At 38.9% G+C, this 12,070-nt stretch overlaps 1 protein-coding gene across 1 annotated transcript; it reads right to left on the bottom strand.

Annotated features, from left to right (window-relative positions):
- Positions 1 to 1,922: 1,922 nt before the first annotated feature.
- c12h1orf210 (chromosome 12 C1orf210 homolog) lies at positions 1,923 to 9,346 on the bottom strand. Its single transcript, XM_086048515.1, has 4 exons — positions 9,195 to 9,346; positions 6,670 to 7,109; positions 6,342 to 6,521; positions 1,923 to 3,125 (listed from the first exon to the last, which is right to left on the bottom strand). The coding sequence occupies exons 2-4, from the start codon at positions 6,722 to 6,724 to the stop codon at positions 2,923 to 2,925; spliced, it is 438 nt and encodes a 145-aa protein (XP_085904641.1). The 5' UTR covers positions 6,725 to 7,109; positions 9,195 to 9,346; the 3' UTR covers positions 1,923 to 2,922.
- Between the last annotated feature and the right edge of the window lie 2,724 nt (positions 9,347 to 12,070).

A 12,070-nucleotide genomic window follows, 5' to 3' on the forward strand; every position in this document is an offset into this window, starting at 1 on the left:
CCTTTGTTAAAAGAAAATAAATACTGTTTCCGGTATGTAAATTCAAGGGAGCTGCGCTGCAAACACGGACTTCTCGTTTTGAAGAAAGTAATCAGTCGTGACCTAATTTTGACGACACAGACAGTACTGCTGATATAAAATGTTCATATGTTATGTTATTTTTCACTTGAATGTTACCTCAGTGATTGATCAATTTGAAATAGTCAAAAAAGAAAGAAAGAAAGAAAGAAAAATAGAAAGAAAGAAAGAAAGAAAGAAAGAAAGAAAGAAAGAAAGAAAGAAAGAAAGAAAGAAAGAAGGAAACCAAACAAACCTCTACTTACGAAATTAATTGGTTCTGTAAGAAATTTCTTAAGTAGAAAATTTTGTAAGTAGAGACGCGTTTTCCATGTAAATGCCCTAATCCGTTTCAAGCGCCCCAATATTCAGACATAAATGTTTTATGTAACAAATACATGTTACAATTAGATTATTGCACAATGAATGAGAGTGTGCATAAAATAGATCATGTTCATGTTCTCTCTCAGAAGTGGTTTTTGCCTGGCATTTTGTAAAGAACTGATTTAATAACGTGGCGACTCTCGATAACATTACGTTCTCATATTCTCTGGCGAGATCAACCAAACGCATCCCTTTTTCATAATTTTCTATTATCTCTTGCTTTGTTTGTATGGACAAAAAAACGATTTTCTCCTTTTTTTTTTCCTCGTTTCTAATTCACGTAAAACTATCGGAACACCTCATGGCCCGAGGGCCGAATGATGAGGATGCTGCATGTGACGCTGCTGTGATATATCTATCACATATATATCTATCTACCTGTCTATCTACACACATAGACACATACGGTAGAGGTCCTTCTTAGCCAATGGGATGCTAGGAAGATGCTAGGTAATAGCCAATGGCAGAGCAGCTATGAGTACGTTGCGTTCAGGAAACTCTGGAGCTGCGATTAGCAGCCCATATTTTATTTTTACCTTTAGTATCCTGAAATATCTTTCGTAACAAGAGGCAATATTTTCCTGTTTCGTTTCGTAACTTGAAAATTTCATATGAAGAAATGTTCGTAAGTAGAGGTACCGCTGTAGAAGTCCCTAGTGATTTATAACTGTTGGTTTGTTTGTATGTTTAGTTGTTTGTTTGTTTGTTTGCTTGCCTGGTCTTTGTTTGTTTGTTTGTTTGTTTGTTTGTTTGTGCTATCAAAACAACTTGTCCTGAGCAACCCAAAAATATGTAATAATGAAGCTAATAAACAAATGAAAATAAATACACAAATAATAAACATGTAAAGAAATACACCTTGTATGTGTATTTGAACAAGCACAATGGTCAGGAATAATTAAGGAGCCAATGACATCAAATAATTCTCTTAAATATGGCCATGCATAGGGAATAGCTTGCTTCTCCGAATGTGTTGCCGTTACCATCAATGTTCACGTTACCCCATGTTGTCGCTGTCCCTCTTTGTGTAAGTACCAATAAGATCTTGATTAATTGGTTGAGTTTACACTCACTGTATGGTGATTTTGGTGAAATATTGCGTGTCAAGAACTGCATTGCCCCATTTAACAAATTAAGGTTTTGACCGCAACAGCTGATTATTACTTTGATGAAAATATGTAGTCTTGAAAGGTTTTAACATCTCTCATGAAACTGACAAAAAAAAAATGCAACAACATACAGATCACCAATATATTGTATGAATGCCAAGCTACTTACAGCCCAGCGAGTAGCTCAAGCAATTTGAATTTGTGGAAGTTTCTTCAGAATTCAAGCCATGGGGCACCTTCGAGACATTGCAATATTGAGGGGAAAAAAGGAATATTATTTTTCTAACAATATAGTGGACATCTGATCTCTGCCACTCATTTAACAATGAACCAACAAGATATCATGACTGGTTAAAAATAAAACAACGTATCTACTGTATAACTAATACATTTTAATGTACGTACAGTGATCAATATTCTTTTATTTTGATTTCAAATGCACTCTTCCTAATATCTGCTGATCGTTAACTTGACATTCTGTGTGTTTCCTGAGGCTTGGGTGCCAGCATCACAAGGCACTGGCTTGTCAGTCCCCATCAGCTGGATGGTCACAGAAGATCCGGAACACTTGATGAGAAAACCGATTGTGTAACTATTGTTTGTCTCAAAACCAAGGTTAATGGTCATCATGACAGAATAATAAGACTTTTGTTTGTTAAAAAAAAAAAGATGTGTTGCATGCTTCTTTTGAAAAGGAAAAAAAGACAATGCAAGAATGTTACCATAAAGTCACAATTGTAACAGAATAGAATTAAATGCTTTTGCAATATTTTTCCTTAGGGGAAACAAAAGAGACTGTCTGAATGCTGAAGACGATAATGATCACTTGCTTGAGCGAGCACTGTTTTTATGCTTCACTTCTTTCTTCAAACTGATACTCATACAGTATTAATACAATTGACACTTTATTTACTGCATTTTTAGTTAAGCAAAAAATCTACCCTTGTACATGACCTGTGCTCCAAAATCAATCAAGCAACTGTGAAACGATGCAAAGAAATTGATTGCGTCCAGCTCATTATTACAATTTTCTTCAAATTTTATGACTTTGATTTTAAGCGGTTGAATATCTTCCTTCTCCGAAAACCTCAAATAAATGGGGCATGTTCTTCTTGGTTTGTATTTAATATCCCTAAAACGATTTTAAAGGTCTGCACACCTGAATGAGACTTATTATCATTGTGTCCTTAAAATGAAACCACAATAAAGTGCTGGATAATTTCTGAACGCTTCAATTATTAACTACCCAGTTGGTCATTAAAATATGCAACACACAGTAAAAATAAAAATAAAAAAAGCAGTAGTGGATATGGGGGTTCGCTTGAGGGTTCAGGTGTTTATGCAGCAAATGAGGCCTAACACCACTCTACTTCTAAGTAATGGTGAATTCAATTTCATCCATCTCTTCTTCTGTGTCCTCCATATCATCCATGTTCTCTGCTGCTCTTTCAGCTCTCACTCTTTCACTTGTCGGGATGTAGTTGTCTTCAATGAAGCCATCATCATCTTCAGCACTCACAGGATGGTGAGGGTTCATTTCACATTCCCCATTCACGTCAAACCCCACCTCCAGACCTGGACAGCACCATGAACATGTTTTTAGTTCTTACAGACAAAGAAGACAGGCTCATATTGATGGAATAATTTGTATATACAGTATGTTATCATATAAAAACATACTGCTTTAAGTGTTTAAAGACTGTGACACCCTTGCTTATTAGTGTTTAGAAACAAGAGCAAAATGGAAAAGTACTGCCATGCCCGTAGCACAGCAGACTCCCCCCACACATCAACATACTGTAATAATAGGAACAGATGAGAAGCAGAACACTGGAAGACCTTGGTGCACTGAGAGTGACAGTTTCTCCTTTTGCAAAAGCTGAGTTCTGACTGTGGTTGTGTTTTGCCTCCTGTCTCTCTTCAATGCTTTGCGACCATTAAAACTGTTGACAAATGTCTTTGGGACCGTTTACGATCTTGAATGAACCTTGACAAAAAAAGAAAAAAAAAAAAAGATTTGGCAAATTTTATTCAATGTCCTGCTGCTCATCCCACAAATGCATATCGTCGCTGTCATGTGAAAAACACTTATGTCCAATTTTTTCATTTTCTTATTTTTACATGAATCATGTTTCCGTGTTACAGACATCGCATTAAAGTGGAAATTAAAAAAGTTTCCAAAATTGGAGATAAGTGTTTTTCACAGGACAGCGACGATATGCAAATGTGGCACCATTTAAAAGGGAAACAAATGGGCTTTTCAACAATATAAGATGCACTGCCAAGAAGCATTGTTGCAAAAAATAAATAATATACCAACCATATTTCATTACTGTTTTGTGCTATGTTTATTATCCATATATTTTAACCATTATACCACATATCATAACACTTATTCTGATTGCAGGGACCTGGGCCTAATCCAGCTGACTTCAGGTGACAGGCGAACTACGCCCTGGCCTGGTCTCCGGTCAGTTGCAGGACACATATAGAGATGGACAACCAATGGAGTTTCTGCGTTACCTATATCGCATTAACGTGAAAATTAAAAAAAGAAAAATAATTGGACATACGTGTTTTTCACAGGATAGCAATATGATATGAATTATATTATATTACATTGTATCATATTATATTATATTTCCCCGCGACCCTTGTGAGGATAAGCGGTATCGATAATGGATGGATTGTATTATATTATATGATATTATATTATATTATATTATATTATGTCATGTCATGTCATCTTCCAAACCGCTTATCCTATACAGGGTCGCAGGGAATTGCTGGAGCCTATCCCAGCCGTCAATGGGCGAAGGCAGACTACACCCCGAACTGGTCGCCAGCCAGTCGCAGGGCACACATAGACACTGTCACTGAGCGGGAATCGATCCCACGCTGCCCGCACACAACTCAGGCGTGTGTACCACTACACTATCAGTGGACCTTATATTATATTATATTATATTATATTATATTATATTATATTATATTATATTATATTATATTATATTATATCATATTATATTATATTATATTATATGACATTATATTATATCTGGTTTTCTCTGGGTACTCCGGTTTCCTCCCACATTCCAAAAACATGCATGGTAAGTTGATTGGACTCTCTAAATTGCCCCTAGATGTGACTGTGAGTGTGGACGTTTGTGTGACCTGCGATTGGCTGGCAACCAATTCAGGGTATCCCCCGCCTACTGTCCGAAGACAGCTGGGATAGGCTCCAGCGCGCCCCACGACCCTTGTGAGGATAAGCGGTATTGATAATGGATGGATATATTATATCTTCGCAGTCCTGTGAAAAACACGTACAGTATGCCCAATTTTGGATTTTTTAAAAAATTGCACGTTAAACAACCAACATTTTTATCACAAACGACTTATAGTATTCCCTCAAGTGACAAAGTAAGTGCATTGAATTTGTTACGAATTCTGTAGTCATTATGTGGAGGATCTATGTCCACTAAGTTTGTCTCCTTCGGGTACCCGTAACAGAAAGATGGCAGCAAGACATGGCAGACTCCTGTAGGGGAGGCGCACCCTATCTAATATAATTAGAGATTACTTCACCTATGGTGATATTAAAAATATTTAAAGGGATGACCTTAACATTGGCACTTATATGATAGGTTTGCATGTAAAAATGACATCAGTACTAAAATGCCCACCTCAAAAGACTCTGTAGTGATTTAAGGGCTTTTTTTGTGATTAGGTTTATGACAAATTACCCCGCCCCTTTTTGGGGTGTGGCTTATGTTATATTTTCGGTCTCAGCTGTCTACGTCACGGGAGGGAGCCAAGCGTGGTAATATTGCTCGCTTTATCAGTTCTGCTGTCTAAAACGGCGACCAATCGCCACCAAAATGCAAATGCACATTACTACTCTTGTCCACGTCAACATGTGAAAGTATAAAAGTGTTCTGCACAATAGTTTGGATTTATTGACATAAAACATGATCTCATCATGATCACCGTGGTGATCGCTTCTACACTAACACAGGCTGAAGCGGACAAGAGCATGAATGCGCACACTAACCCTGACTGGTTTATATTTCGGACATTTAGCGACACTAAACTCGTGTCAACTCTCGTGAGGCAGATGGGGTCTGGCAGTGGGCAAGCAATCAGGCAAAGATGGATCTTTATCACCCCCCCTTCCCTCCCCTCCCCAGCTAACAGTAGGATAACAGTACAGCTAATAGCAACAACTAGCTTCAGGCCGTTAAAAAAAAAGGCATTAGCACAACAACATTAGCTCCTTACTGTCTACGCAGCGTGTTTAGGTGATCATGAGTCTATGTCTTCATGTCGCGGGGTTGCCTACCAAGCAGTCGCGTGCGTTGTCCGACACCGCTTGCAGCCGCCACCTTCGGCGTGAGTGAAGAGGTGTGAGAGTGAGGTAAGACCTCATCGAACAAGTGTCAATGTTCAGCAAACAAAAAGTTCCAGCGAGGATCGAGGCTGACTGCACAGCCGAGTGTGACCGCATTGGAACGTGCCATTTCGGCTGTTACGTTCCATTGGACGGCGTGTTGTCGGTCGAAAAACTGTGGCCATAAGTGTTTTTCACAGGACAGCGACGATATTATATAATTCTATAATGTTATATATAATATATACAAAGCAATTACAGTACCTCAATAGTCACAAGAAAAGATGACATGAACAGGTTTTATGACAAACTGCCTTTTGTTTGTTTCCTTGTAATGTAGCTTCATTCCTTGACCACCAAAACACCAACAAGACTGAATCTGAAGTGTGTAGAGGACCAACCTGACTGCTCACACTGGCTAAGAGACTCTGTCTCTCTCAACCGAGTGTGCCGATAGCTGGACAGGTAGCGCCGAACCACTTGACACTTAGCCAAGAGAGCCATTAGAATGGACATGGAGATGGCAGTGGCCAGAACGGCTACCAGGAACTCCCACCTGTGAGAGGTGGTCTTCCTTGTGCCTGACAAAGCAGAATCACATCTTCTACATCAACTGTATAAAAATATTTCTTGCTCATTTGATGTTTGACCATCTACGCTTTGGCCTAGTTTGGTTTTAGAATGAGCATAAATTAAAATAGCATTATAAATTTAGCTGATTTCCCTTACCATTTTGAACTGGTGAATCTGTGGCTAGTGTGCTTATATTTGCCAATGCTTCCATTGCTCGTTTGTGTTTCTTGGTTCTATTGGGAAGTTTCCTTTCCTGTGTGACTCTGTTTTCAGCTTTTTGAGCAAGACGTCCAACTTTTAATCATGGGTCATATGAGTGTACCCCATGTATCTTCATGTTCCAATTGCAGGTACATTAATGTAGTCCAGCTGACACTACCAATTCTGTATCTGTTGCTGGGATTGCAGTTTTTCACCAGGTCAAACTCTCTTCACTAGGATGCTGCATCTGATGACATTGTATGGGTTCTCTTTTGACTGGGAAGGGTGTTGTAGCCACATAACCCCACTAGAGGGCAAGGTTGAATGACAGAAGACTCTTCAGTGTAGTAGTGAAAAATTCCCCACATCTGAGAAGATCCTCATGTTCAGTAAGACTGAGAGAGAAAAGACACATACGCATGCACGGACATAAGCCATTATTATCCTCATCATTGTTTACAATTGCATTCTGTAAAGATAACTTTTTTTTTTATCCTAGTGCATTATTTGTGCAAGTAAATGCATATTTTATTGCTATGCAAAGACAGCAAACAAGTGCCCTAAATATCTCACTTGTAATTGTGTCATCATGAAATGGAGATATTTAATGTATCTCTTGAATCTCACAATCCTAATTGATTGCTGTCAGGAGCTCCTGGGGAAAAGAACCATAACAGGAAAAGTGTGTCGCAAACAGGAAGCGTCGTATGCTGTGGAACCCTCCTCCTTAGGCCTTGCTGACACAAAATACTTGCAAAACATCAACACTGTGCTGCCGTGAACAGATTTTTTGGGGGGGTTTACAGCTTCCAACTTCACGGTAAACCAGGATGACAAGAATTAATCAATTTGTAATGTTACAGGTATCTTGTTATTGTCTAAACACCATCAAATATATTACACAATTACGTACCCCTAAGGATATCCAAGAACAATACAGAGATTAGAGTGTAAAGTTTAGACACTGTCAAGGAAGTGCCCAAATGTCCGTGTGTGTGTGTGTGTGTGTGTGTGTGTGTGTGTGTGTGTGTGTGTGTGTGTGTGTATATATATATATATATATATATATATATATATATATATATATAAGTGCATTTGATAACTTCTTATCACCCACAATGCTTCAAGCGTCATGTACTGTAACTCAAAATGGACTCAAACTCTTTCTTTCTCTTCATATTCTGCATCTGCACAATCACAGCTAATCCAGCCACAGTTGACCTTCACTCCAAAACCTCACAGCGCAACATACAAGACTCCCACTATCTCTTATCCCATTGCCAAGTTGCATTTTCATCCTGTTTGAAATCTGAAGAGGAGTTTGACAATGCCATTGTTTTTCAAGGACAATACCACACAGTCAAGTCCAACTCAACAGCTACTCTTGTTTGCTGGTGTGATGATTTTTCTTATTAATAATAAACTCCCTTTGATTGACTGGTGCCCATTTCTATGCCGCCTTCTCCACCAAAGCAGCTGGATTAGGCTGACACATGTCCCTGAACAATACAGTATACGAGTTGAAAACGCACATGTGGTTGGATTTAAAATCGAGCCGATAGTGATTTTTTAAATCCTCCTTGCTAACTGACATCTTTTACACTAACAGTTTCATTAAAGAAAGTTGGCGGAAGTCGAATGACACATTAACTCTTACCTGCCAGAGGGATCATTGAAAACACCACCCCGTATACCCGACATTATAACCAAATACAAAAATAGTTAAAAGAGGAAGTCAACGCAAACATTTTTTTTTCAAGAATATGTTCTATGCACGCCCACTAGTTGAAACAGGGCATTCTGATAAATATTGCGTTTGTGGAATAGGTGTTAATCCACTCGTTTTTAGCCATCTCCGGGGGCGGCCATTTTGTCTTCTGTCGACTGAAAATGACATCACAACACTTCACAACGACCAATCACGGCTCAGATTCAGAAAACAAGTCAGCCGTGATTGGTTGTGAGCAGTTGTGATGTCATTTTCAGTCGACAGAAGACAAAATGCTGCTTAACTTATATTCCACAAACACAAAATCAATCAGAATGTTTCAACTAGTGGGCCTTCTGGGAACATATTCTTGAAAAAAATATGTTTGGGTTGACTTCCGCTGTAGGATTTATCTCAGTTTTAGTACTTGTCTAGTTACTTTTAATTGTGTGTTATAGTAAATAAGGAGTGTATGATTCAGTACTGTTTGGTGTATAAACAATAAAGGGCTAATGTCAACATGTCAGTCAGCTATTGTCGGTTAACTGCGTATTTGATTTAGTTGCACAAAATACATGACTGATAATGCGCTTTATACTTTAGTCAAAGTGCAGAGAGCAGAGCATGAATATATGCAAGTAACAAGAAACACATAAGATATTAAAACACAGAAACCAAGCTGATATCAATTGATGGTATATCTAACTAATGAATATCAGAAAACAACAATGATCAATCAAAGCAACAGACACAATTCAGAGGCTTCCAATACCTGATCACCAGTTACTCCGCTACTGCCTTTATATAGTTTACTTGCTGTGTGCTGGCTCTCAGGTTTCACATTCACTGCATGTGTCTATTTGTAAAACAAAGAAACGTAGTGCAAAGGTTGAAGGAGGCGTGCCTTACTGCTACTTGCCTGAAGCGCTGTTAATGAGTAACTTGGAACACACCTTGTGTTCCCTCCCACCTGGCGTTTGTGCTGCGTTCACAGCAGTTAGTGCTATCATCCTTTTGCACCAAATCAGGAAGAGATTGAATGATGAACAGGTTTTTGGACATCTCATCACCACACTTTCAGTAAATGGAAATAGATGAAAAAATGATTGCTCTGCCCTCTTCCTTGTGATTGACTGGCGACCAGACCAGGATGCATACCACCTTTCACCCAAAGACAATTGGGATCAGCTCCAACTTCCCATGAGAGAAGTTGCAGAGTGCAGAAAATGGATGGCTAGATGATCTGCCCCCAATTTTATTACCCCACACCTTGCAACTACAGGGAATCCTCGGCCGAGTTCTGTTCCTACAACACATAGCAACCCAAATTTGTGCTCGCAATCTGCTTTATGTTCATCCCAAGGGTGTTTGATGGGGTTAAGGTCAGGTCTCTCACGCACATCAAAGTCATCCAACCTTGGTTTGTGGTCTGGAACAGAAATGGTGAGGCATTTAGGGGAATCTAAGGCTAGGTTCACACCGCAGGCAAATGCGACCCAGATCGGATTTTTTTGCCCATATGCGACCTGTATCAGACTTTTTTTTATGACAATCTGAACGGCTCCATTCCGATTTTTTCAAATCCGACCTGGGTTTCTTTCATATGTGGTCCTAAATCAGATACATATCCGATTTTTTACAATGCGACGTGGTCTGTCGCATATCCGACATTGATGTCATCCGGAGCCCAACATGCACTCCGCACAGGCAGAGCGAAAGTGCTGGCACCAGGGGGATCGAATCTGCAAAGTTGTTTTGAGTAACAGTATTGACTTTAGTTTTTACTTTAATTTAATCCGACTTGAAACATGAAGCATAAAGTGGACATTTATGGCGATCGCAGTAATTCAGCCACGGTTCAGATCGATTAATTTTTTACGCACGGTTGTGACGTGACGTCACCGTTAGTGATGTCTCTACAAAATGAGATATTAAAGTCTCTCCTCATAATTTCCTCTAAATACTGTATTTATTTCTACCTCCTACCGAATCGCTTCACTGTATAAATGCCCTGACATGCTGGACCACATTTACTTCCGCAAACAGGTCAGGTGTGACGTCGTCTCTTCTTCTGCGCATGCGGGTCACTTTGGCGACGCATGTGTTCATACAGCAAACAAGTTGAAAACCCTGACTAGTTGAGAGGTGTGTAATCACATTTGTCCATGTAGTTTATGATTCAACAACAGAATAGAAAATAGTTCATATTTAACTCTTGCTATGTCCAATCTTTAGAGCAATATGTACTGCACACATACAGTACATCAAACATCATTTTAACTGTGGTTTGTTTGAATTTCAGGTGGCGTGGATGTGTCAGTGTGTGTATTTTTTAAGATGTATAACTTGTGGGGACAGCATAGACATTGGGTGGCTCCTAAAAAAGACAAACGAGGTGACCCTAAAAATAATAGGGCCACTCCCTGGACACTGGTCGTTTCTCTCCGTATCTTTGTCTCTCCCCCTCAGTCATGCTTCCCTTTTCCTTCTGCATGTCCCTACACATTTCCAATATGCATCTTGTCGCATTTGGGTGGGCCAAGATGGGCTGCGTCAGTCATATGATACCTCAGATGATTTTATTTTATTTTATTCAGTAAAAACAAGCTTATTTTGCCTGTTATAATATCATTTTGCTATCTGTTTTCTATAGTCACTAAATCAGTTCACACTTGATCTGAACGTCACATAACAATATCTAATCATTGAACAATGAATTTGGTATACTTCAAAAATGTGGGAAATCTGAGGTGGAAAAAAATCTTCTGATTATCAGTTTTGATTTACACTGCCAAAAATGGGCAGTTTATTACTGGTGGGGTATTTTGTGCAACTGTGTTGTACCTGCAAATTGTTGAGTGCACCTTGCTCATTGACAACACAGCATTACTTTCAGAAGCATACTTTGAAACTTTGCTTACAAGAAAAGAGGACAGCAGATCTTTGCTCATTTTCCAAGTCATGGGAGGAACAAATTGGTGTGAGGACAATTTGTGTCGATCACTATACTTTGTTTTTTTACAATTCTCGCTTCTTGTCAGTGGTGCTTTGTTTATTATTATTTCTTAGTTTGTATTTTCCATTATTAATCTTTATTTTTTGGAGTGTTTAATACAACTTACTCTACTCATTGGTAGAGCTTAATGTTTATAAGCTTTCTTATTTTGTACTTTTTGCCACATACTGTACCAACTCAATAAAGACTGGAGTTGCTCCTTCTATGTTCTGTTTCTGCTTTGGGGTCCAACCAGTCACAGACTTTTACATTTGTCACAATTTTGCAACTTTCTGGATACCTCCACGGACTACTTTTCCAAACAAGTGGTGAACAACAAATCTAGTAACCTTGTGACCTAAGTGGACACTTTAAGATACAACTCACTAATTTAAACAAGCTCATTTAAGCAAACAGTAGACTAATGTATATTGACCGTTGTTAACATTGTTAGCTAATGCTAATCTGTTTACCTTTTTGTGTTTTTATTTTCATGACACTGCTTCTGTCAATGGCCAGACACTGGCCAATCTAGGACCCCAGCTGCTCAATTATGGGCAGCGACACTCGATGTGGGGGCATTTATTATGGAAATTCATGTTACAAATTAGTAGTGCTGAAGTGTTGAAATGCTTGCTCACAGACATATTTTT

The sequence above is a fragment of the Filicampus tigris genome, chromosome 12 (genome assembly GCF_054856515.1).
Source record: "Filicampus tigris isolate MCC_2025a chromosome 12, RoL_Ftig_1.0, whole genome shotgun sequence".
Taxonomy (NCBI): Eukaryota; Metazoa; Chordata; class Actinopteri; order Syngnathiformes; family Syngnathidae; genus Filicampus; species Filicampus tigris.

Coding starts and splice junctions, on each gene's coding strand:
- c12h1orf210 (XM_086048515.1), bottom strand. CDS start 6,724: ATGGAAGCATTGGCAAATATAAGCACACTAGCCACAGATTCACCAGTT. Junction 6,522..6,669: donor AGATTCACCAGTTCAAAATG/GTAAGGGAAATC, acceptor CTGCTTTGTCAG/GCACAAGGAAGACCACCTCT. Junction 3,126..6,341: donor TAGCCAGTGTGAGCAGTCAG/GTTGGTCCTCTA, acceptor GGTGCTGTCCAG/GTCTGGAGGTGGGGTTTGAC.